This window comes from Bos javanicus, chromosome 20 (genome assembly GCF_032452875.1).
Source record: "Bos javanicus breed banteng chromosome 20, ARS-OSU_banteng_1.0, whole genome shotgun sequence".
Taxonomy (NCBI): domain Eukaryota; kingdom Metazoa; phylum Chordata; class Mammalia; order Artiodactyla; family Bovidae; genus Bos; species Bos javanicus.
In genome coordinates this window covers 28,472,796-28,499,519 of record NC_083887.1, presented here as the reverse complement: position 1 = coordinate 28,499,519, position 26,724 = coordinate 28,472,796, and the positions used below count along the sequence as shown (strand labels likewise).

General features: G+C 37.6%; 1 protein-coding gene across 1 annotated transcript in view; it reads right to left on the bottom strand.

Annotated features, from left to right (window-relative positions):
- The window catches only part of EMB (embigin), a 167,291-nt gene extending 141,469 nt beyond the window's left edge, over positions 1 to 25,822 (bottom strand). Inside the window, exon 1 of the mRNA XM_061393576.1 lies at positions 25,735 to 25,822. Coding sequence (XP_061249560.1) covers positions 25,735 to 25,807 — 73 coding nt within the window. The 5' untranslated portion in view covers positions 25,808 to 25,822. The remainder of the gene's footprint in view (positions 1 to 25,734) is intronic.
- Positions 25,823 to 26,724: the final 902 nt, after the last annotated feature.

Genomic DNA, 26,724 nt, shown 5'->3' with positions numbered 1-26,724 from the left:
TTGGTGTTTGATTTACAGGTGATCCATGGAGAGAGCAATAAAATGTGACCTAGAACCCTCATAGCTCAGTTAGTAAAGAAACTGTCTGCAGTGCAAGACACCGGTTGGATTCCTGGGTCAGAAAGATTCACTGGAGAAGGGATAGGCTACCTACTCCGGTATTCTTGGGCTTCCCTTGAGGCTCAGTTAGTAAAGAATCTGCCTGAAATACAAGAGACCTGGGTTCAATCCCTGGGTTGGAAAGATCCCCTGGAGAAGGGAAAGGCTACCCACTCCAGTATTCTGGCCTGGAGAATTCCATGGACTGTATAGTCCATGGGGTCGCAAAGAGTCGGACACAACTGAGCGGACACAACTAAGCAACTTTCACTTTCCCTAGAATCAGGATAGTGATTCATTGATCCAGTCCTGACTGTAGGTGTCACTAATAGTCTAATGGTGACTCAGTAGCTTACATATGAATATAATATATTCATATTATAGATGACCTTTTGTGATTCTGCTTATTTTTCCTTCAGTTTGTTACCATACCCCTTTAGATGATGGTTCTCAACCTGAGTTACACACCACCATCAATTCTGGAAATGTCTAAAAACACAGTTTCACAGTACAATCCAATTCAGATCTATTGATTCAGAATCTTTCAGAAGAAAATCTAGAAACCTAATCCTAGCCTCCATCCCTCTTGCCCTTCCTTCCTTCATTTTTCCTTCCTCCCCTCCCTTTTTCTCCCTTCATTTTACTAGGATGAAAGTCATTGGTGTACGATGGAAGAGAGAAACAAAGAAATAACGAAGAAGTCAGTATCAAAAAAAATCCTTGCTTTGAACAAAAGCAAATGCTCAAATATCTTAGCTCTGAGTTTCTTTTTTTAAGTGGAAAATATGATGGTTTATCCAGCTCATTTAAAAGTCACACTAAAGTGTCTGAAAACAGATATAAGACCAAAAAAAGACAGCCTCCACCTTATGCCCTTTAAAATGTGGTTGGGACTTTGCCTTCCAATGCACAGGGTGTGGGTTCGATCCTTGGTCAGGGAGCTAAGATCCAACCTACCTCAGGGCCAAAAATCCAAAACAAAAAACAGAAGCAATATTGTAACAACTTCAATGAAGACTTTTAAAGTGGTCTGCACCCAAAAAATCTTAAAAATAAAATATGAACACAACTTTCAGTAGTTCCCACTATTACTTTCCTGTAGTATTTTATTGAAACTTCTGGAGATGCTTTTCTGAAGGCCCAATCTGATGGTTGGTTTATTTGCCTACCTGTATTTCTATAGTATGAATTCCTTAAAAGAAATTTAACAGTACTGAGCTTGTCCTCAATTTTTCCCAGTGTGCTCTGCTATTCATGGCTTCCACTGGCTAAAACACCCTTCCCCACCCTATTCATCTCTTGAATTTCCTCTTTATCCTTCTAAATGAAGCTTGAACATTCAGTAAATAATTATTGAGTGCCTCTCTAATGCCAAGAATTGTGCTTGCACAGAAAATACAAAATTGAATGAGGCTTTGTCCCTTCACCAAGGATATTACTGTCTGGCTGTTGAGAGTGATAAGTATATAAACAATTACAGCAAAGTGTGATAAGGATGATGCTGAGAACACTTCGCTAACACCGCAAAGCAACATATCAATTGAACTAGAAGGCCATGATAAGATGAAGCTCCCAGTATCATGTGTCTCTACACTGTCCTTGAAACTTTCCTCTTAATATTAGCATTTTTATCATCTGAATGAAAACATAAAAAAATACTTTTAGTAAGACTTGAGGGAAAGCAAAGCTTCAGATGAGAAATCTAATACACTAGAGAGATGAACTAAGATCCAAGCTAATATCAGCAGTCTAGTTTGAGGGTCTGAAGTCAAAGTAATCGCATTTAATAAGGGGAAACTCTAGCATGAAGTCCTAGGCAGGCAGTCAGGAAGGGAAGATGAACATAAAATGGAGGAGACCAGGGAAAGTAGGAACCCATAAGCACAAGTTGAAACCACAGAGGGCAGACTGAAACCTATGTCAACTTTTGCTGCCTGGGACCTTGGTGACAAAGATATCCTGCAGAATTTCCAGGGTCCTTTGTCACAGAGGTAACACACACACCTGACCCAGGATTCGGGGTCAGGTAAAACTGAAATGAAGCTGACCGCAGATTCGGGGCAAGCTAGAGCAGTTGCAGGCCCAGCCAGCTGCTACCTCCACCCAAGGAAGTGACTCAGCGTATCAGAAACGTGTGTGAGCTAAAACAGAGCTGTTGGCTCCCTTGACCCTCCAGTCTCCTAAGGATCTCCCTCGTGGCCCACGCTAGCACACAAGAAAGGGACTTAAGGAAAATGTGGTTCCGCGTCTCCAAAATGACACATCATGAAGTGTCATGGTCTGCACCATGGGTTGAAAAAGAATTTCCAGACACGAGGCAGAAGGAGAGGAAAATAGAGCTTACGAGGGCAGGAGACTCTGTTAGAACAGACGACTGGTCAAGGGAAAGCCAGTGACCAACATGGGTCATCTGCCTGTTTTTATAACCCGGAAAAAAAGAACGAGGTAGAGATCTTGCCTTATGGGGGAGGAACATATACTTTCCTTATATGGAGAAGGAGAAGAACAGGACAAATACCTTTCCTTATATGAGACAAAAGGAGACAAGCCAGGCTGCCCTGGAGGGCTCAAAAATTTAGCAACAGTTGCAACATTGTGAGAAGGACGATAAGCATCTGGTGCTTTCTGTTCCTGTGTTCTGAGGCTCCTCCAGTTTATTTTGTTCTTTAGTCCTCTGGGCACCACTTGAAGCCTGAATAATAATGGCATGATGTGGACAAACCGGTTACTTAAAAATACTCCATACTATCTGTTTTCTCATACTTAATAATTGAACTGATTGGGTAAACAGTACCTACAATCAATTCTGCGTATTGCATTTTAAGATGTCCTTGGTGGATCTGAGGATGCACATTATAATTCCCAGGTGGCACTAGTGGTAAAGAACCTGCCTGCCAATGAAGGAGACATGAAAGATGCAGGTTCAATCCCTGGGTTGGGAAGATGCCCTGAAGGAGGGCATGGCAACCCACTCCAGTATTCTTACCTGGAGAATCCCCATGGACAGAGGAGCCTGGTGGGCTACAGTCCATGGGATCACAAAGAGCCCAACATGACTGAAGTGACTTAGCATGTATATATATATATATATGTATATATATATATACACATATATATATATATATACACACATACACACACATATATACATATATATACACATAAAGATCCCGGTGATTCTTGAAATTTTTAAAGAGCTCTCATGTAGAAGAGGTAATAAGTTTATTTGGTTTGCTGCAGAGGTTGAGCAGTTAAAATGTCACAGAGAGGTAAATTTGGGGAAATTTTTGGTTTAATTTAAAGTCTAAAACCCAATATGGAATGCACATTCTACAAAGGCAGGTAATATTGTGTATGTGTGTGTGTGTTTATCTGCGTGTGTGCACGTGTGCTTTTAATTTCCAATATTCAGTACATATCAGCATGTGTGTAAAATGATCTTCAAAAGTTTGTTGGATTAATCAACTAACTAATGGACAACTGGGGAAATTTTCTAACAAATGAAATTGAACTAGCTAACTGAAATGAACTATGTATGTATTCCATAATTCCATTATATCACAGTATAGTAAACTCACCATCTCTTCACAAGCCTGTGCTATTAACATTACAAGATGGTAAAATTCAGGAAACAGGAAAACATAAGCAACCTTCATAAAAGATTCATAGAAATCTCAGATCTTAGAGAAATCAGTTTAATAAAATCATAGGGTCCAGTTATAGGGTCCAGCCAATGAACCTAAAAAGGGTACAGGGAAAATAATTTTTTCCTCCCCTATAGTCTGAAAATTGTATTTTATTTAGGGAGTGTAAGTGTTTTGAATTTCACTAATTAATTGTATTCTATTGGCCTGCTTGGTTTTCACTTTTTCAGTTTAACATCATTTAAAAATCTATCCATGCTCTTTAAATAGCTCATCAGGCTCAGTGTTTCTCCCTGCCACACTGTTATTCCTAGTATGCTTTGATAATTTTTTTATCAATTTTCCTGGTAAAAACAGCAAGAACAATCCCTTATGATTATACAGTGAAAGTAATAAATAGATTCAAGGGATTAGATCTGATAGATAGAGTGCTGAAGAATATGGATGGAAGTTTGTGACATTGTACAGGAGGTGGTGATCAAAATCATCCCCAAGAAAAAGAAATGCAAAAAGGCAAATGGCTGTCTGAGGAGGTCTTACAAATAGCTGAGAAAGAAGAGAAGTGAAAAGCAAAGGAGAAATGGAAAGATATACTCATCTGAATGCAGAATTTCCAAGAATAGCAAAGAGAAATTCGAAAGCTTTCCTAAGTGAACGGTGCAAAAAAATAGAGGAAAACAATATAATGGGAAAAACTAAAGATCTCTTCAAGAAAATTAGAGATACCAGGGGAACATTTCATGCAAAGATGGGCACAATAAAGGACAGAAATGGCATGGACCTAACAGAAGCAGAAGATATTAAGAAGAGGTGGCAAGAATACACAGAAGAACTGTACAAAAAAAGATCTTAATGACCCAGATAACCATGATGATGTGATCACTCACCTAGAGCCAGACATCTTGGAGTATGAAGTCAACTGGACGTCAGAAAGCTTCACTTGAACAAAGCTAGTGGAGGTGATGGAATTCCAGCTGAGCTATTTCAAATTCTAAAAGATGATGCAGCTAAAGTGCTGCACTCAATATGTCAGCAAATTTGGAAAACTCAGCAGTGGCCACAGGACTGCTCAGAAGGGAGAAAAGATCGCAGGGAGAAATATCAATAACCTCAGATATGCCGATGACACCACACTTATGGCAGAAAGTAAAGAGTAACTAAAGAGCTTCTTGATGAAGGTGAAAGAGGAGAGTGAAAAGTTGGCTTAAAACTCAACATTCAGAAAATGAAGATCATGGCATCCATTCTCATCACTTCATGGCAAATAGATGGAGAAACAATGGAAACAGTGACAAACTATTTTCTTGTGCTCCAAAATCACTGCAGATACTGACTGCAGCAACAAAATTAAAAGACCCGTGCTCCTTGGAAGAAAAGCTGCAACAAACCTAGACAGCATATTAAAAAGCAGAGACATTATTTTGTCAACGAAGGTCCGTCTAGTAAAAGCTATGGTTCTTCCAGTAGTCATGTGTGGATGTGAAAATTGGATTGTAAAAAAGACTGAGCGCTGAAGAACTGATGCTTTTAAACTGTGGTGTTGGAGAAGACTCTTGAGAGTCCCTTGGACTGCAAGCATATCAAACCTGTCAATCCTAAAGGAAATCAGTCCTAAATATTTACTGGAAGGACTGATGCTGAAGCTGAAGCTCCAATACTTTGGCCACCTGATGCAGAGCTGACTCATTAGAAAAGACCTTCATGCTAGGAAAGATTGACGGCAGGAGGAGAAGGCGATGACAGAGGATAAGATGTTAGATGGCATCACTGACTCAATGGACATGAGTTTGAGCAAGCTCTGGGAGTTGGTGATGGACAGGGAATCCTGGCATGCTGCAGTTCATGGCGTGACAAAGAGTCAGATACGACTCAGTGACTGAACTGAACTGAACCCCTGGGATAACTTGTGATGTGAGGTATGATTCCAACTTAATTTTCTTGAATTATATCAGTTTCCTAATGCCATCTACCAAAAAAATCTATTGTTTTTGCACTCACTTATACTGCAGCATTATCATATAGAAAATTCATATATGTGTTTATACACATGTCTATATATATTCCTGAGGAGAAGGCAATGGCACCCCACTCCAGTACTTTTGCCTGGAAAATCCCATGGACTGAGGAGGCTGGTAGGCTGCAGTCCTTGGGGTCACAAAAAGTTGGACACGACTGAACGACTTCACTTTCACTTTTCACTTTAATGCATTGGAGAAGGAAATGGCAACCCACTGCAGAGTTCTTGCCTGGAGAATTCCAGGGACGGGGAGCCTGGTGGGCTGCCGTCTATGGGGTCGCACAGAGTCGGACACGACTGAAGCGACTTAGCAGCAGCAGCAGATATATTCCTGAACTTGCCATTGTGTTCTGAGGTCTTTCTATCTGTGATGAATTCCACATTGGTTTCATTATTATTGTATCATTATTATGGCTTTTTACTATGCTTTGATCTAGCAGGATGTGTTCCCATTCTTTGCTTATTTTTTAGATAAAAGTAACCAAATTATTCAAAGACCTTTATTCTCCCATGTATATTTTTTAATATAATTCCTAAGTTCCCCTAAACATGCCTGATTGAATTTTGATTGAAAATAGGATAGCATCTCCTTGAAAATATTGACCATGCATATTTTAGACCCTTATTCTGTCTGGCCCATTAATCCTACTGACTTTTAGGTTTCAGTGTATTGCCTCTCTTTTATAACACTGCCACGACAGTTTCCTAATTTTTTTCCTGTGTGCTGGTATTGGAGAATTAGCTACTTTGACAAGTTATATGTGCCCATGGCAGGTTTGAAATTCAGGCCCTAAATTGCAATAAGCTGGAAAGTGTAGAAATGGGATGGGTCCAGAGAACATGAGGTTTAACAATCAAGGCTCAACCATTCTATTTTAAAATGCACCTTCCTCCATACAGCACCAGTAAGACTGAAGGACATCCTGGGGTCTCCCGCTTCCCACCCCTGGTATCATTCAGTGTTTACCAGGAGAACTCCAGCACTGTCCTGTATCACCCTTCTGTGTTTGGTTTATGCAGCTTCCATTCTAGGGTCAGTCTCCCCCTGACACTGTTAATGTCACCATCACAGGTCCTGCTTATTAGTTCAGATTATCCAGAAAACTTATTAGAGTTGGCAGTTTGCAACATTAATAAAACACATTTTTAGACTTTTATTTCCCAAGGTATGTAAATGAGGGAACTCCCCAAGTGGCGTGAGTGGTAAAGAATCTGCCTGCTAATGCAGGAGACACAAGAGATGCAGGTTCAATCCCTGAGTCAGGAAGATAGCCTGGAGTGGGAAGTGGCAATCCACTCCGGTATTCTTGCCTGTAAAATTCTACAGACAGAGGAGCCTGGAAAGCTACAGTCTACGGGGCTAAAAAGGATGGGACATGGCTGAGAGACCCAGCACACATATGTGTATATGAAACCAGTCACAAAATTTCTAGCTTGCCAGGTAATGCAGTAGAAATTTATCAAGCTAGGAAAAAAAAAAAAAACAACACTACTTTCTCTCTATCACAGTTCAGAGCATGATTGTACACACTTTTCTATGTAATAAAGTACACACATACACAGAGAAAGGACATTCATTCATGGGGAAAGGGAATGAGTATATGTACAGACTTGGAAGTAAAATTGCCTGGATTGGAATCCAGTGATACTTTTGAGTTACTACATGACCTTGCACTAATTATTTAACCTCAGTTTCCCCAATCTACCAGCTACCTACTTCACAGGGTTGTTGTGAAGTTAAACTGAATTATTATATATATATATTAATACATATATGCATATATGTGCATATAAAATTGGGTCTAGTACATGGTAAGTACCTCATAAATGTTGACTGTTGTTATTATTATCGTTGCCTTCAGAGATTTCAGGAGCTTGAAATTTTTTATCACTGTTATTTATTTTTTTCTCACTGTTATTGAGAAAATAAATTTATTTTCTCTGTTATTTATTCTTTTCCCCATTTTGTGCCCTCTAGTGGTAATTTTAAACATGACTTGCTTGATTTTAACATGGATTCTTTTCCTTTTTGTTTTTTTAAATGTGTTTATTTTTTAATTGAAGGACAATTGCTTTGCAGAATTTTGGTGTTTTCTGTCAAATATCAACATGAATATAAACCTACTTTTTTTCTCTGATCTTATTAAACCCAAATTATTTTACCTGCGATCTTATACGTGTATGATTGCAGGCAATTTGCAACCATCTTTTATGGATTTGGTAAGGAATAGTTTGAGGATTGTTTTGCAAAAGAAATTTTCTTCTCTTCGGTGCTTGTTTGGATTCATTTCTCAAGGAAGGCTTTGTCCAAAAGCAATCCCTTTCTCTAGAAACTAAAACTCTGCCTTTACCTTGCATTCCCTACAATCTCTCCGTTTTACACCTTGTAAAAGTAACAAGACATTTTTACATTGGCAGTGTTACTTCCCTGCCTCCTGAAATGTAAGCATTAATCTACAAAGATAACGATGTTCCAAAAATAAAATGGTAGCATCCATAAGCTATTGGAAGCTTAACCAAATAATGATAAAACACTTATCTGAAGCTATTGGTTGTCTTGAAAAATCAGTCAGCTTCCCTCCCTTCCCTTCCTTTCCTTATTAAAACCTTTACTTATTCTCACTCTGAATTTAGAGATAAAGCAGATTATTCTTTTTTTCCAGCTCTCCTGAGATATAGCTTCATGTAAGTTTAAAGTATACATGTGGTGATTTGATACACATATATTTCGTGAAACAACTGCCATAATAGGATTAATTAACACCTCCACCACCTCACATAATTCCCATTGTGTTTGTGTGGTGAGAACATTTACAATCTACTCTCCTAGCAACCTTCAAGTATATAATAAAATATTGTTGACTATAGTCACCATACTGTACTTCTAGAACTTACTAATCTTCTGACTGGAAGTTTGTTCATTTGATCAACATCTCTCCATTCCCCCTATATGCCAGTCCTGTCATCCACTCTTCTACTCTTTAAAACAGATTATTCTTAACTGTTTTATGGTGAAGGAGATTATTGTCAATTGGTATAAGCTGCAATTGCCCAGTCCCTTCCCTAATTCCCTTTCCCCTGCTGTTGTTCAGACATTCAGTAGTGTTCAACTCTGTGACCCCATGGACTTCAGCATGCTAGGCCTCCCTGTCCCTCACCATCTCCAGGAGTTTGCCCAAGTTCATGTTCATTGCATCAGTGATGCCGTCCAGCCATCTCATCTCCTGATGCCCTCTTCTCCTTCTGCCCTCAATCTTTCCCAGCATCAGGGACTTTTCCAGTGAGTTGTCTGCTCAAATCAGATGACCAAAATACTGGAGCTTCAGCATCAGTTCTTCCAGTGAATATTCAGGGTTGATCTCCCTTAAGATTGACTGGTTTGATCTCTTTATTGTCCAAGGGAATTTCAGGAGAATTCTCCAGCACCACAGTTCGAAGGCATCAATTCTTTGGCACCCTGCCTTCTTTACGGTCCAGCCCACAACCATGCATGTCCACTGGGAAGATCATAGACTTGACTATACAGACCTTTGTCAGCAGAGTAATTTCTCTGCTTTTCAACATACCGTCTAGGTTTGTCATCTGTTTCCTGCCAAGAAGCAAATATCGTCTGATTTCATGGCTACAGTCACCATACACAGTGATTTAGGAGCCCAGGAAGAGGAAATCTGTCACTACTTCCACCTTTTTCCTTCTATTTGACATGCGGTAATGGGGCCAGATGTCATGATCTTAGTTTTTTTAATATTTAGTCTTAAGCCGGCTCTTTCACTCTCTTCCTTCACCCTCATCAAGAAGCTATTTAGTTCCTCTTCACTTTCTGCAGGAAAAAAATCTTAAGTTTTTCCCCCCACTATCAGAAATAAAAGCAAAGACCTAACTGGAATTTTTCTTTTTCTATTTTACAGACTTAATTTTTTAGGGTGGTTTTAGGTACACAGCAAAATTGAGAGAAAATTAGGACATTTCTCATATGCTCCTCATAGGGATAAACTTCCCCATAACCAGCATTCTTAATAACAGATCTTAGATATTTTTACAACACAGCTCTTTATATACATTTCTAAAATATCACCTTAGACCACACAAACAGCAAATAGACATATCATGCAGTGGGCTATATTAAACTGTAAGAAATTAATCGAGTTATTTGAAAGACCCTGTATTTTTATTTATATCCCAAAAAATTAAGTCAGAAAGGAGAATTGGAATAATAAACTATATGATTTAGTGAATACATCAAATATTCAAAAAATGATCTTGAGCTACTTAATTTATTCATACATTATTTTGTCCTTGATCAGAATAGGGACATAAATATAAGAGAAGGAAAGAACCTCCCTCATAATGAGTTGTCTGGTTTGACTGATAACATTTATTTCATGATCCCTAAAACTTCCTTCTCTGAGCTTGGAGTGGAAAAAAGCTTACTATAAAGAAAATTTTATTACCTCTCCTTTCTAAGTTAGTGAAAGAAGGCATGCCCTTTTGATGTAGATTGCAATCATTACTGTTGAGTAAGAAAGATAAGAGCAGAAAAAGATGGAGAAAGCCTGACCACTTGCTTCGGAAAAGAAGTATGAGTCACTCCAAGAATGGCCAACAAGGACTTTTCAGGAAGAGACTTAAACTAGATCCATAAGCCATGACTGGCAAACAGCACAGGTATTAGAAATCAATTTTTGCTACCAGTTCTTATCAACTTTCTCTCAGTTTTAAATTCTACAAGCATAATCCACGTAAGCTAATATACCTATGATGAGTTTAGATTATATACTAAGATTTATTTAATACATTTACTTTAATTCCATTGGATGGAGGAGTTAGCAAAAGCAAAATAAAATTAAAAAGAGAGATTTTTTTTTTTTAATATTTAAAGAAGAGACAAAGTTTGTCTCTTCTGACCAATCTCATCAGGCTCCTCCAAGTCTTCCTCTCTACCAGACCTAAAGCTTGGTCTTTAAAGACTTAAACAGGGATTCCCAAGTAGTATTAGTGCTAACAAACCTGCCTGCCAGTGCAGGAGACATAAGAGACATGGGTTCCATCCCTGGATTAGGAAGATCCACTTGAGAAGGGCATGACAACCCACTCCAGTATTCTCACCTGGAGAATCCCATGGACAGAGCAACCTGGAGGGCTACCGCCACAGAGTCACAAAGTGTCAGACATGACTGAAGCAACTTAGCACAAACACATTGTTTGTAATCGCTCAAGACCAGAGAAAACTCACAGCTGCCTCCAAAATTTACTGTGTGTTCCAGCCAAAACCTGAAGAGGGAGCCCTTGTCTCCAGCCTTGATGGAGGATAGGAGCTTAACTTCATTAAACAATAAATGCCAGTTAGCAAACCCAGATGGCTTTCACATGGACCAATTCTCCTACCTGCTCTTTGTAATTTTTCACTTTCTTGATTTTATGAGTCCTCATTCACTCCCTTCTCCAGTCACTCCTTCTGCTTTTAAAATGCCCAGTCACTTCTGTACAAATCAAAGTTGAGTTCACTTCACACCAGACTCTTTTCTCTATGCGATGTTATATTACTGATTCTCTGTGCAATATTATACTACTATCCTTACCACTTTCATGTCTAGCTTTATCTCTGACAGAGGAAATAGAAGAAACAGAAAAAATAAGATGTTCCCTCTCAAAAGAAAAATGCCCAGTCCAGAAAAAATAATTGAACTAAAGGGAAATATATGAACTCACTGATTGAAACATGTTTTATTAGTGCTTACTGTGGAGTCCTATCCCAATAACCTACAGGTGGGAGGTACAATAAAAAAGCACCAGACTAAACTGTTGGTCGCTCAGTCATGTCTGACTCTTTGTAACCCCAAGGACTGTAGGCCATCAGACTCCTCTGTCCATGGAATTCTCCAAGCAAGAATACTGGAGTGGATTTTGCCATTCCATTCTCCAGGGGATCTTTTCAACCCAGGGACTGAACCTGGATCTCCTGCATTGTAGGCAGATTCTTTACCTTCTGAGCCACCAGAACTTACTCTATTCAAGACTTTAGTTAATGAATATAGCAGAGGACAGAATGTAATGTGTAAATCAAAATACACAATACAATTACTACATTTCTTCTGTACAACACACAGACAGTGAAAGCGAACAGACAACAAAGACAAGTGAATTTCAGTCTATGAAATAAGAAAGCAGATAAAAAAGATCCAAGAAGTTGGAAATCAAGAAATTAAAATATGTAAATAGGTAAGAAGTGGACAGTTGGAATTTCTCCATTTTTCTTCAGGAACTACATTAAAAAAAGATTTAGCAAAACAACCATTAAGAAATACCACACCTTAAAAATCCAACCACCAGAAATATTCATGCTATTCTTACTTGAATTTTTTAAATTATTGTACTTCTTCTCTCTGCCTGCAATCCAGGAGATGCAGGAGATATGGGTTTGATTCCTGGGTCAGGAAGATCCCCTGGAGGAGGGCATAGCAACCCACTCCTATATGCTCTCCTAGAGAATCTCATGGACAGAGGAGCCTATCGGGCTGCAGTCCATGGGATCACAAAGAATAGAACAAGACTGACGTGGCTGGATGGCGTCACTGACTCGATGGACGTGAGTCTGGGTGAACTCCGGGAGTTGGTTATGGACAGGGAGGCCGGGCGTGCTGCGATTCATGGGGTCGCAAAGAGTCAGACACGACTGAGCGACTGAACTGAACTGAACTGAAGTGACTGGACATGCATTTAATCTCTGTATTTTAACTGAACTTTTTAGTCATTTACATTTTTACATATTTTACTTATCTGATAATCATGAAATAGGAAAAATCTTCACTATTTTCCACTCAGATAAGAAATGCTGCTATGAAACCTGCAAATTTATACCAGAGATAGGCAGTGAAGCACTTCTGAAGTGTGTTTGCTTTCTTCATCTCTGCTCCAAAAACACAATTTCAGAAACTTTTTTTTTTTTTTTTTTACCACATAAAGGCGTAGTTCTTTTTAAAAATGGCATTGGAACCACTGGAAATTCTCTTAAACTACAAGCACTAAGTATAACATGTTTTATATTTAACAGTAACAGCAGTTATTCTATTCTTAATGAGAGTCTACATTACAAAATAAAAAGAATAGTTTAACTTAGGGTAACTGATTCCATTAATTTCTTTCTGATAATTAATATATGTATATATTGCTTTACGTGTATTTAGAAACTATTTTTATCTTATTCTTAACATTACCTGTAAAATTTAGGTACCGTAGCAAAATTTTACAAGCTAGGATTTTACTCAAATCCTATCTTCCAATGGAAATCTGCCTGTGTATTCTTTTGGCAGTCTATTTTGCCATTTATCCATCTGTAAAATTTTTTGATCTTTTACAATGGGCTGGACACTATTTTAGGTGCTGAAAATACAAAGCAAGCAAAAGCAAAAAGGGCTCTGGCCCTACAGAACCTGTGTTCAGTACAATGACCTAAGTTAAAGTGTAAAACACAGTGCAAAGGACTCGGGAAGTTCTAAAAATCAAGAGCTCAGTGCAATCGCAAGATGAAGCAAAATAGCAATAATAATACTGTAATCTAGGTTTTGCTCAAAAAGTGGGCCTCTGCTTCAAATTTTATTACAATCAAAGTACAAAAATGTCACTAGAAAGACAGCACTTGGGATCGAGATGGAAATGTATAAGAAACTGCTCAAGTTAATGGAATGGAATTAATCATATTTTAAGATTTCTAGTGTGTGATATTTCATTTTTTAAAAAACAATTTAAATGTGTACATTTACTCCCAAAGTATCTGCAGAGAGAATAGACTAGTATACAGTACAGGCTCCTATCTTAATATGCTCACTATAGCTGAATGTTTATACCTTGGGATTTGTGAATGAAACTAAATGTTTACTCCTTGGGCTTTGTGAAAAAGGGTCCTAAATATTTCTTTCTCACAAATTTAAGTTAGGTAGAATATTGTTACTCATGCTTATAGCTAATTTTCTGGGTTTTTTTAAAATATAATTTCTATATATATCCTTCCTAGAGTATATCTTAATTGTAGAGGTTTTAACCATTTGATTTTTCTTTCGTGTTCAGTTGGCTTTGGTTTGTGTTGTTTATTTGTTTTACCTTGTTCTGTTTGTATGGAGATTTAAAAAATAAAAGTAAACTCTACCATTTAAAAAAAAAAAAGAGTAAACAGTTTATATATGAATTTGTATATGCATTGGAAAAGGAAATGGCAACCCACTCCAGTGTCCTTGCCTGGAGAATCCCAGGGACGGGGGAGCCTGGTGGGCTGCCGTCTATGTGGTCGCACAGGGTCGGACATGACTGAAGTGACTTAGCAGTTTATATATGAAAAAAAGACACTGACAAGAAACATCCTAAAGGGCTCATTCTCATATATATTTATATGTGTTCATGTGTGCTAAGTCATTTCAGTTGTGTCCAACTTTTTGCAACCCTATGGCTCCTCTAGAGAAGGCAATGGCACCCCACTCCAGTACTCTTGCCTGGAGAATCCCATGGACAGAGGAGCCTGGTGGGCTGCAGTTCATGGGGTCGCTAAGAGTCGGACACGACTGAGTGACTTCACTCTCACTTTTCACTTTCATGCATTGGAGAAGGAAATGGCAACACACTCCAGTGTTCTTGCCTGGAGAATCCCAGGGACGGGGAGCCTGGTGGGCTGCCGTCTATGGGGTCACACAGAGTTGGACACGACTGAAGCGACTTAGCAGCAGCAGTAGCATGGCTCCTCTGTCCGTGGGATTCTCCAGGCAAGAATACTGGAGTGGGTTACCATGCTCTCTCTCCTCCAAGGTATATTCCCAACCCAGGGATTGAACCCACATCTCCTGGGTCTCCTGCATTGGCAAGCAGATTCTTTACCACTGAGCCACAGGGGAAGCTCAATAGATTTATATTATATAAATACATGGGCTTCCCAGGTGGTACCAAGCTTCAGAGGTAGCTCAAACAGTAAAGAATCTGCCTGCAATGTGGGAGACCTGGGTCAGGAAGATCCCCTAGAGAAGGAAAGACAACCCAAGTATTCTTGCCTGGAGAATCCCATGGGCAGAGGAGCCTGGCAGGCTACAGTCCATGAGGTCACAGTCAGACACGGCTGAGCGACTTAATATAGTATATACTCCAGGTGGCGCTAGTGGTAAAGAATCTGCCTGCCAATGCAGGAGACAGAGGAGATGCAGGTTCAGTCCTGGGCGGGGAAGATCTCCTGGAGAAGGAAATGGCAACCGACTCCAGTATTCTTGCCTGGAGAATCCCATGGACAGAGGAGCCTGTCCATGGAGAGACAATCCATGGGGTTGCCAAGAGTCAGACATGACACAGCAACCAAGCACACATGCCTATCAATTTAGTCTTATAAGGAATTTGCTCATGCAGTCAGGGAGACTGAAAAGTCCCAAGATCTGCAGGCTGAGTAAGCAAGCTAGAGACTCAAAAAAGCTGAAAGCATAGTTCCAGTCCTTAGGCCAGTAGGCTTGAGACCCAGGAAGAGCTAGTGTTTCAGTTCAAGTCTGAAAGCAGGAAAAACTGTTATCTCATTTCAAAGCCAGTCAGGCAGAAGGAGTTTCCTCTTACTCAGCTTTTCTGTTCTATTCCTGATCCAAATATGAAATCTCATCCAAACACCTTCATAAAAATATCCAAAATAATGTTTCACCAAATACACGGGTCCAGTCAAATTGACACATAAAATTAACCATCATTCGTGACTTTAATTAGTATCCTTTGTCTTCTCAAGCTTACAAATAATTCCATAGCATTCAGAGGAAAGAGAGAGAGAGTTGACACAATAACAACCCACTGACAACTACTTACTGCATACTTACTGTTTGTTCACAGACTGCCTTCTATGTTTTGGTCATCTGTCTGTGAATCTAATCTGTGCAATCAGACCTAATCCATTTAGGTATATGCAGCAGGAGGTCAAGATGAGATGAAGAATTTTCCTGGGAATTTAGGTAGTACTAAAGGGTAAAAGGTTAGCACACAGAATGAACAAGCAGAAGTAAAGATAGGGATAGATATGACACATTAGGATACAGAGTTCAGTTTACTTGGAGCAGAGTATGCCTATGTATCAGTGATGCGAAATAAGGTTAGACAGGTAGGGATGCGGTAGTCCATTTATGAGAAACTTGAAACTTACATAGTGCATCTGTATAGTGCTCTACAATTTTAAAACTGCTTTCAGATATTTATCTTTTTTTAATCCTTTAAACAAAACCACTTTTAACAACTTTGTAAGGTATATATTGTCATTATTCATTTTTATAGTGGAGAAGGCTTATTATTGTATAGACGTTGGAGCACTCATCTGATTCCTACATCCGTGCTCTTTTCCCATTGAAGTGCCATTCAAGGACCATTTATGATTCTTGAGCAAGGAGTGTTACTATAAAAACAATGTTTTAGAAGATTTGATCTTAGTTTATGAGATGCATTGAAGAGTGGCACCTGGAAGTCAGGAGGAGGCAATAATGCTTTGTGCTTATCCAGGCATTAAGTGTTACCACAGAACAAAGAAATGTAGGAATATTGATATGAGTGCAGTCATTTTTAAAGGAAGAAATGACAAATTCATAGGTGTGATCTATTAATATGTATGTAGTAAGATATACAGTAAAGGCATAGAGATAAGAGAAATAGATCCCCACTTTAAAAATTTAAAGAGATATATTTTATCTATTTCTAAGTTTAAATTCACCTTAGTTTTAAAGCTGTACAAATGTTCAATGTCATTTTTGTCTTACATCATCTTGTGATACCCCTCACATTTAAGGGGAAAAAGCTCTCACAAGAAGTTCATTCTCATAAATTTAAAATCATCTCATGGAACACCCAACAGATTGAAACAACTTGAAAAAAAGATAATTGTTGAAAGTACTTCTATGTTTAAACTACTTTTTTTTTTTTAAGTCTCTCTTTTCTCATGATAATGACCTTCATTATAATACTGCTAAAAATATCTCACAAACACTTTTGGACAATGCTCATATATACAGTGTAGCTCATATATAGAAAATTGAAAAATAGGCCCTTAGCAAGAGAGGATTGAGAGAGAAGGCTATTCTGAGAATTGAAAAATCAGAACAAAATGAATCATTAAATTTCCACTTATTTTTAAGATACACATTGAAAGCAAACTTTGAATTTAATTCCATTGACCTCTGTTTCCTTTCTGGTTTGATACAGAACAAATACATATTCCTTTAGGATAAGAAATTGTCCAAGCAAATAAAATAAACGTAGTTCTTGTAGACTCAGAGCAAATCCAGTCATTTAAAAGACTTTGTCATCATATTTACAGTAACAGTCAAAGGAAAATTGGCTTTTATAGGTAGAGTTTATACTGACCAATTCTCTGTTTTGTTTGGTTTTGGACACTTACTCATTTAGAATTTAGATAAGAAATAAAATATTTTTTCAAAATATTTTTAAAGATTTTTATATGGATCGTTTTAAAAGTCTTTATTGAATTTGTTACAATATTGTTTCTATTTTATATTTTGGGGGGTTTTTGGTTATAAGGCATGTGGGACCTTAGCTGCCCAACCAGGGATCAAATCCATACTGCCTGCGTTGGAAGGCAAATTCTTAATTACTGGACTGCCAGGGACGTTCCAAAACACTTGTTCTTTATCTTACATAAAGATTCAAAGAATGGAAAAGAAAACACAAAATAAATATGACATAGTTTCTACTATTTAAGAGTTTAGAAAAAGACTTATGAGTGTCAGAAAAATGTAGCAATTGTTGTTTTAGCCAAACTCACTACATGTGAGGAAGAAATAAGTCCAAATTGAGTTTATCTAAATCAATGGTAGAGTTACTAGGGTGAATGAGAGTAGGCACGATGGGTATCAGGTGGTGTTTAAGAGGGAATGTCCGTAATAAAGCTTCATCTAGATCTGTCCTGCAGGACGGAGCACATCTGAAACGGCAGTGGGGAAGGACGAACAAGCTGGATGAGTGTGAGGCACAGCTTGACTACTGGGAAGTGTGGGGCCAAGGGCCCTGCATGTTAATAAAGAGTCTCTAACTCAGTGGAGGGGAAATTTTTTTTTAAAGCAGCATGGAAATCTATCATGAGACTTCTATAGACTCAAGATACTTCAAAATGAAACTGGCCAAAATGCCAAACCTTACATATTTTCCACCAGAATGCAGAAATAGAGATTCTCTCTAAAAGTATGATGTTTTGATTTCCTGTAAAAAGAGAAAGCAAGGGAAAAAGGAAAGAACATTTTGTCAGGCTGAGTTAAGTACTTTCTTACAAAAATAAAGTTCAAGATTAATAGTAATTAGAGGGGAAGGCAGGTAGGGGGAGAGCAAAATGGCTTAAGGGATCAAGTGTATGGTGACGAATGGAAACTAAACCATTGCTGGTGAGCACGCTGTAATGTATACAAAAGTGGGAATATAATCTTCTACACATGAAACTTATATAATGTTATCAGCAATATTGCCTCAATTTTTTAAACCATCAGCAAAAATAATGTAGTTCTGCCTCAGACTATCTTTTTGTTTCCTATTGGCAGAAAAAACAAACAATACAATTCAAACAAACCTTAATATAAATTTTATTTTCTTCCTCTTTACCTTATGCATAGTTGAGCTACCTATGGATCATTTATTCCACCTATAGAATTGCAGAAAAAAATTTTAAACCTTTTCCCAATATTTTACAGAAATAATAACATATTTGTGCTTCATATTTGATTGGCTTCATGTAAGTTTATTTTCCTTTAAAAAAATCACATATCAAAATGTGAGAAACGTTCCTTCCCCCATCTCAAGCTATGTTTCAAATTGCTCAGGTGGTGCTATCATCAGGACTTTACCTATTCTTTCTGCATATATGATAATCATCATTTGTGTTTCTTACAAGTCTTGTAATTTTTACTAAAATACTGATTTCCTGCTGAGATACTTCTAGTGCATACACACCATATTTTTGTTTTCTTTCACCCATCTGCTGGTTGTGAACATCAAACTATAACTCATATCCAAATAATCAGAATCGATGTTGGTAGACGGTCAGAACTCAGTAACTGAAGACTAAAGAAATGAGTGACTGGATGAATGACAAATGAATGGATGTTAAATACAGCCGTGTGGGAGAAGGGATATATTGATTATATCTGTAACTGATCTGGAAAAAAAAAAAGATAAATATCCTGGCAAGATAAACTTGTATTTCAGCATTCAACTAAAATTACAAGTAGAGAGTAGAAACAATTGTAAAATTGTATCCTGTGTAAGTAATACATACAATTATTCTCTGTGTAAAAGTTTTACGATATTGTAGATAAGATTAATGTCACTTTGAATATAATACCATGGATGATACATATAATATTGATTTGTGGATATGTGGAGTTCTTTTCCCCAAGTGAACTTTGAACAGATGTTTTGTAATAGAAATGAGGGACAAAACCAAGGCAGACTATCTACACAGCAATAATAGAAATAGTTAATAACTCCTAAATTCCAGTCACTTTTTAAAATACTTATGTGCACATTAACACACTTAAGCCTTACAAAGACCTGAGGTAGTTACTAGATTCTTCCCATTGTGCAGATGAGTAAACTGAGGCATTTAGAGGTTAAGTGATTCCTCCACAGAAAATGTACAGAGAAAGGGGAGCCTATGATTGAGTACTGATCAAACAACCACCACTGACAGGCAGTGGGCATCTGTGTTGGTGCAGAACAGGCTCCCACCCAAGTTAACTCACATTTCTCATGTCTGTGGAATACTCTAGCAGATTCTAGGATTTATATTCTATTTACCAATTGGTTGTTCTTCTCATATATGGGAAATCTGCTTCAGTTCTCAAATGTGTTTCTTCTTGATGAATAACTGAATCAAATTCACAAGTGGGGACTCAGATATACCAACGTCTTCTGGAAATCAATATTAATATACTCTTGTTCAACACAGATGATACCAACTAAGCATCATGCCCATAAGCTACACATCAACATGTGAGGCATCTTCAGTGTGCCTGAATTGTCCTACCCTTGTGTTAACTTACACATTAAATTCTATGTATCTTTCAAATTCTTGCTAGGCTGCCATCTCCTCAGTGAAGTCTTGCTGCCCTGTATTTTTTTCTGTCTCGTACATGCTGTTAGTATGGCACCATTATTCTAGATTAAAAATTTTTTTACATGCCATTCTCACACTAGGCAGTCAGATTTTGAGACTAATTATGCTGTTAGGGTTGCCCAGGTCTGATGTTAGATGCATTGCAAATGCCTGAGAAATAAATTGAAATCTGACTGCTATATCAGCACCGTTGCAGTCTGATTTACACGACTACCTTTACAGCTCTTTTTAGCTAGGACATGAATTAACTCCCATTTGCTTCATAACTTCCCCCAAATAGTCCACAAAGCTATATTCTTCCCATATGCTTCATTCTTCCTATTTTATTGATATTCTTAGTAATATTTTTGCATTTGGAGGGAGCTTTTTATATGCCTATTAAATTTAAGAAGAATTCTACCAATTCAAAGTCCCCACATATATTGATAGTGGCAAATTTAATACAGTGCCCATTTTTACAAAAATATATTGTCCTTAGAATTATAAAAAACAACATCTAATTCTACCAAAATGAGCTTACTAGCAATTGTTATTCCCACTCAAGGATAAATTCACTTTTCAAATAAATTTCCCTGACTATGAAGTTCTGTAAAAAGTAACTCCTATTTCTAGCAGGAAAGCCGATTAAGAAACCCTGCCATCACTGTAAATGCCTAGACACAGCAGGTGAAATATAACAAAACTTATTTTAAGCGCCTAAGTAAGTTTTCAACAAAGAGGCGAATTGGTGAGTACCAGAAATAAACTGGAAACTGAAAACCAAATGGTAAGCATGTGAATGGAACCTGAGACGGTCCTGTGATGTGTTTTTCCTCCCAGAACTTTAGGGACTCAAGCTGTACATTCCCCAAGACAGGAGGAACAAGGGGTGTGCTCTCCAGCCTGTGCAAGACAAAGAATTGGAACTTAGAGAACGGAGTGGGGACCCTTACATGTCTACACGTTTGGTGGATAATTTATTTTTTTAAATTGCCCAATGTCACGGGCAGATAATAAGAAAGCTTATCCCATCTCTTCCTCTGCTCTATGTGGAAAAAATATATATATATTGGGGAATATATTATTACACAAATATATTCCCAAATAAAGTGAAATTCTAGTCCTATGGTTACAACGGGCTTGAGGGTAAAATTAACATGTACTGTTAATGTGTCATAGTGTCCCTGAGGCAGTGATTACCATTAGGCGACCTGGTACAGCTAACACAGAGCTGTTCGGTATACATGTGTTCTAGGCCACGTGTACAATCTCACAAGAAAGGGAAGACAAAAGTGCTGGAATAAACTAACAATTAAGAACTAACAGCACGTATGGAAATCACAGAAAAAAATAGCCATGAAAGAGACTGATCAGACACAACAGGGAAATTAGAGAGACTCAAGAACTTGAGCTGCAGAGAGGTAATCTAAAAGGGAGTATAAAAATATTACTTACCAATTTTTAAAACTTTTATAAATGCCCACAGGAATAAACATGGTTGTGTTGACAGGTAACACAAGTAATGCACAGACACAGAGTGTGGAGGTCTACAGGAAGTAGAGATCAGACAGTCAAGATGAGAAAAACAGACCCGTTTAGGGGAAACAGTTTGAAGGAGAAGAATTTAGTAAAAATAGCATAATTTTGGTGCATATTACAAAACCGTGAGGAGTAAGGTTAACCACATAGAATAAGTCCATTTCAGGGCTTCTTAGGTGGCCCAGTGGTAAAGAATCTGCCTGCCAATGCAGGAGCCACAGGAGATGCAGATTCCATCCTTGGGTTGGGAAGATTCCCCTGGAGGAGGAATTAGCAACCCATTCCAGTATTCTTGCCTGGAAAATTCCATGGACAGAGGAACATGGTGGGCTATAGTCCATGGGGTCGCCAAATGTCTAACACAACTGAACGGACTGAGCATGCACGCAAGCCAAGCAGAAGTAGACAGTGTGGTTGGTTTCCAACATCCACCCCCTCACTTCCCCGATTAGAGGCAGTATAACGGGAATGAAACTCAGTTTTGGATGGGTGTGCTTTATCCTCCTTGCCCAAACCATGTGTGACCTAGAATGCAGTACTTTAATAGTGAAGGACAGGGAAGCCTGGTGTGCTGCAGTCTATGGGATCTCAAAGACTCAGACACAACAACAACAACTTTAACTGTAGGAACTCTGCCTGCAAACAGCCCCTTGACACTCCATGCCTCTGGTAAATTCTATTCCCTTCTGAAAGTTTAGTGTCAAACAAGATAAAAACAAAACAAAACACACAAATGAAGCACTTTAAAATATCCCTGCTGCCTTCAAAGCAGTACGTATGTAGTAGCCTAACAGATATTTAGAATTCTGATTGGGGTAATGAAGGAGAAGGGAATGCAAGTAATACAAATACAAGTGATGAGGTGATAAATGTTTCAAAGCCAGGTGGGGGGTTAAGGGCTGATTTGTAGCCTTTGCTGATTTCTATGATATAAGCATTCCCACCATGACTGACTTCAAGCTTCCCTTTAACAACCAGCGTGCAAAATGTCTGATTATTTAACACTTGATTATCTCAAACCACTACAAGTTGGCTCCAGCACACTGCTGTCAGCCGACACTCAGAAGACAGTATTGTACCATCTCAGATACACCCTCCCATGAGAGTCGTCTATTGTATTTTCCTAACTGGTTGTATCAACCCATGGATAGTAAATATTCTCAGATTCCATAAGTAGTGTTACTGCCATCTTAGGTGTTTGATGGTAATGTGGACTTTGTCTTTGTCTTCAGATAAATAGAAAATTTATACTAATGGAAAATTGGGAAACAATAAACCAGAGTCTATTTTAAATTGGACTCCCAAGCTATAAAATATTATAATATTTCTAAATTTGTTGATCATTTACTCAGCAAAATGTATTCAACACTCTCTAGGCACAGTTTGTCTTCAACCAACCAAACAATTCCGTCTCCCCTGCTCCCAGAAATGTTCTTTAATTTGGTTTTAAAATATTCCATTTATTTCTTCTATGTAAACAGGATAACAGGCAATATCTGTACACAATAATCATATTTTATAAGTATAAATTGTGGAAGGAAAGAAACATACTTAAATGTTTAAAATATGACAGATCATGGTAAAACATCTGCAAGCAGAACTTTTTTTTTAAATAAGCCACCTGAATTTTGGCAAGTCACAAGATCAATAATCCACTATGAAAGTAATTAAAATAATTGACTGTAGTACTTTTTGTAATAGAAAAAATCTGAAATGTCCATTAATTAGAAAATAAATTTGTGATAAATCCATAAAATGGAATGTTACATAGCAGAGAGGATGAATAAATCCAAGCTATACAAATCCATATGGGTGAACCTTACAAATTTAATATTGAAAAAAACTGCCAGCTTATATATATAATATGATGCTTCTTAAATAAAAACTCTAAAACTTTTGTATATACATATTATCAGTTCAGTTCAGTCGCTCAGTCGTGTCCGACTCTTTGCGACCCCATGAATCGCAGCACGCCAGGCCTCCCTGTCCATCACCAACTTTATACATGGACTTATATACATATAATCTGCCATTCATGGTGGTAAAACAGAAATCTCATGAAAGTATTTCAGTAACCTCATAAGTTGAAAGAAACTTTATGGTATTAAAAAGAGATTCATAATTAGCTTTATCTATATCAGAATGTTTTATTTCTAAGTTGGTGATTTGCATACAGATTTTTGTTTACTTTTTGTCCTTTTGGAATGTATGAAAATTTCCGTATTTTAATAATTAAAAATGTAAAATCCATTGACTAAACATTTATAGCTTCACAATATTTTGTGATTTAAACATTAGTCAACAGAGTATTATACTGTGCATAAAAATCCTCATTAATCTTTCCTACTTTCAAGTTTGGAAATTAATTTCTTAAATATTTAATTAACAATATGTCACTAATGTTATTAAGGATACTCTACGCAATTTCAAATCATAACTTGCAGAGTAATATATTTATAAAACATCAGAATTAATAACTAGGAATGAGAGATTAGTGTCATCTTACTTAGAATAAATATAAAGATGACACAAATTCAATCTCTCTTTGTTATTCATCATCCACGTTTCATCCCAGGAAGATCTACTAGATTTTTCATGCTCAAGATTTGTGATGTCATGTGAATGTGTATGCTGGTACATGTGTGAACACAAATATGTGTTCCCATGTATGTGTATCCAGAGAAAAGTGTCTGTGATATAATTTTTAATTATGGAAATTGATCCAAGGAACAGAACACAAATTGTAATTAAACAGGAATATTTAGTTTTTCTGAAACTAAAACATTGATTAAAGAGACCCAAAGAGATTAATTCTCTGACCTAGAAACCCTAGCTTTGCCAAATTCAGTATTGAAATTATATATTGGATATAAACACTGTTGAGAAAACTGAATAGGCTAAGGAGAGTATTTCTTCTCCTTCCATTGAATTTTAAGGTCAGATTCAGGCAAAAATTGCCTTGCAAAGGGTTGGGTTTGGGAAAACAAAAGTCCAATTAACCATAGATTTTCAAAATTCTATCCCCAGTGGTCTAGTGGTTAGGATTCTGCACTCTAGAAATTCTAGGCCTCCTTTGATCTCTGACCAGTTTTGTGACCTTACTTCTCTGATGTTATTTTTCTATTTCATTTTTCTCTCACTTGTGTAAATTATCTGATGTTCTCTGTGTTTACAATCCATTCTGATTATATTTATTTGTTATAAAATATTTAGTAGAATTTTTTTCCCCAAGACAACCCATGACTTACATGTGCCTCAGAATTTCCCCTGAGATACAGAAAGTTTCCTAGCACTACAAAAAATGAAACAAGATATTTCTCTGGTTCATCCTTGGTAGGAAAATTTAGATTACTTGGCACCTAAAAGAACAAATAATGTACATGTACTTTCCCCAAAATGAGGAGAAATAGGATGATTTACTAGTGCTTGAACTTTTCTAGTCAGCAAGGGCCACGCAATTTTTTTGTGTGTGTAACTAATTTAACTTTATCAAATTCTAGCACAAATTTATTTAAAAAAATATATTTATGACCCTATATGGAATATTTTTATGCCCCAAGTTACAATTTAAGTAGGATTTATTTACTTTCAAATGGATTTGTCTAACATTTTAAATATTTAATTTAAAAAATTAAATCTTAATTCAAATTTTAAGGTGAACATTTATTGCATAAGGTGGTATTCAGCTTTATTTTAATTAAAATGTTATATTAATTGACATCTTGCATACATAAAAATGAACTTATGGTGATTCTTTTCATTCTGTTTTGTTTCATTTTTAAGTAAGGGTCGAGTTGCAGGTGTGACCAAACCAAAACCTCAATAATAATCCTTGTAGATGAATGAATATTCTGAAATGTACAACTCTAGTTTGATAAAGTAGTGAAGATGAGCTCATGGTGGAAATAAAATATAGTGATATCATCACAGGGGTTCCCTAGTGGCTCAGTGGTAAAGAATCCACCTGCCAATACAGGAGATGCAGGTTCGATCGCTGGGTCAGAAAGATACCCTCTAGAAGGAAATGGCTACCCACTCCAGTATTCCCACTTGGAGAATCCCATGGACAGAGGAACCTGGTGGGCTATAGTCCATGGGGTCACAAAGAGTCGGATATAACTGAGCAACAACAACAATACCATCAAAAGAAATTTAATCTGTACCTTCATAAGAAATGTTGCTTTTTTAGGATGAAAGTACAATTAATTGCCACATATCATTATTTGTTTGAAGTAGTCAACTCCTTTGCCTAAAATAGTCCAAGAGGGAAAACTTCCCTTTCTTTCTTTACCACCACCAGCAAATTTCCCCAAAACTTAAAGGACAAGTTATCTTACACTTACAAATGCTCAACTGGCTTCTCGAGTCTTCTGACCCCAAGAATAGACTTTTGTCAGGTGCCTGCCAGGTTCCCATGTCCACATCTGTCCCCCGGACTCAACAGGCTGCTTGCTGGAATGTCCTGCTGTCACCACTGGCCCTTCATCTGCCAAAACCACCAGTGTCTCCACTCTCCCGGGTGTCAGCTGGCCCAGCATCACCCTCATGCACCAGCCACCAGGAGAACTGCAGCAGCCCATGTGCTCAGGCCCGACTTCATAGATTTCACCGTAGCTCTGTTTCCTCCCATCACATCTAGATCCAGGTAAAGTATTCCGCCCTGAGACCTGAAACAGAGCTCTGCCAGCACCTAATAACAGAAGTGTGCAGGTTTAATGCCCCATAGACTAACTTAGACTAAATAGAGTCAAGAAAATGGGAAAAGCTAGCAGATAAATTCCTGTACTTTCCTTGTCTTTCAGACTGTTCTGAGTAACTAAGATTCCTTAAGACCTTCCTCGAAGACTTCCACACTGATTGTCAGAACTATGTTGTGCTTCCTTCTGAAGCTGTGGTTGCTGGGTCATGGACCACTTTTCTTTCTTCCTGAACTCACCTCTTTGACCCACACTCTTGTTGCCCTGGCACTGATCCTTCCCATAAAGTCTTAGGATGCAGGCTCTATTTTTCAGGGAGAAATAAGACATCAAACTTTGGGGGGCATACTTAATCTTAAAGTTGTAAGAAATCTAAAATACTATGGAAATAATTAGAAATCTTTCTGCAAAACTCCACTTGAATATCCATAGTTATCATGCCTTAACAAGTCCCCAGAGTTTAAAAAAAATACAAAAGACAAAGTTCTCCTTAATCCAGGAAATTAACCTAGTTCAGGAGAAGATTTTGTTTTTCATACAGCTCTGTACCATGTGATGTAAAATTCTTACCATTTTTTAAACCTCAGTATAGACTGGTAAATGATAACAAAATAATTGGAAAATGAGTGTTTTTAA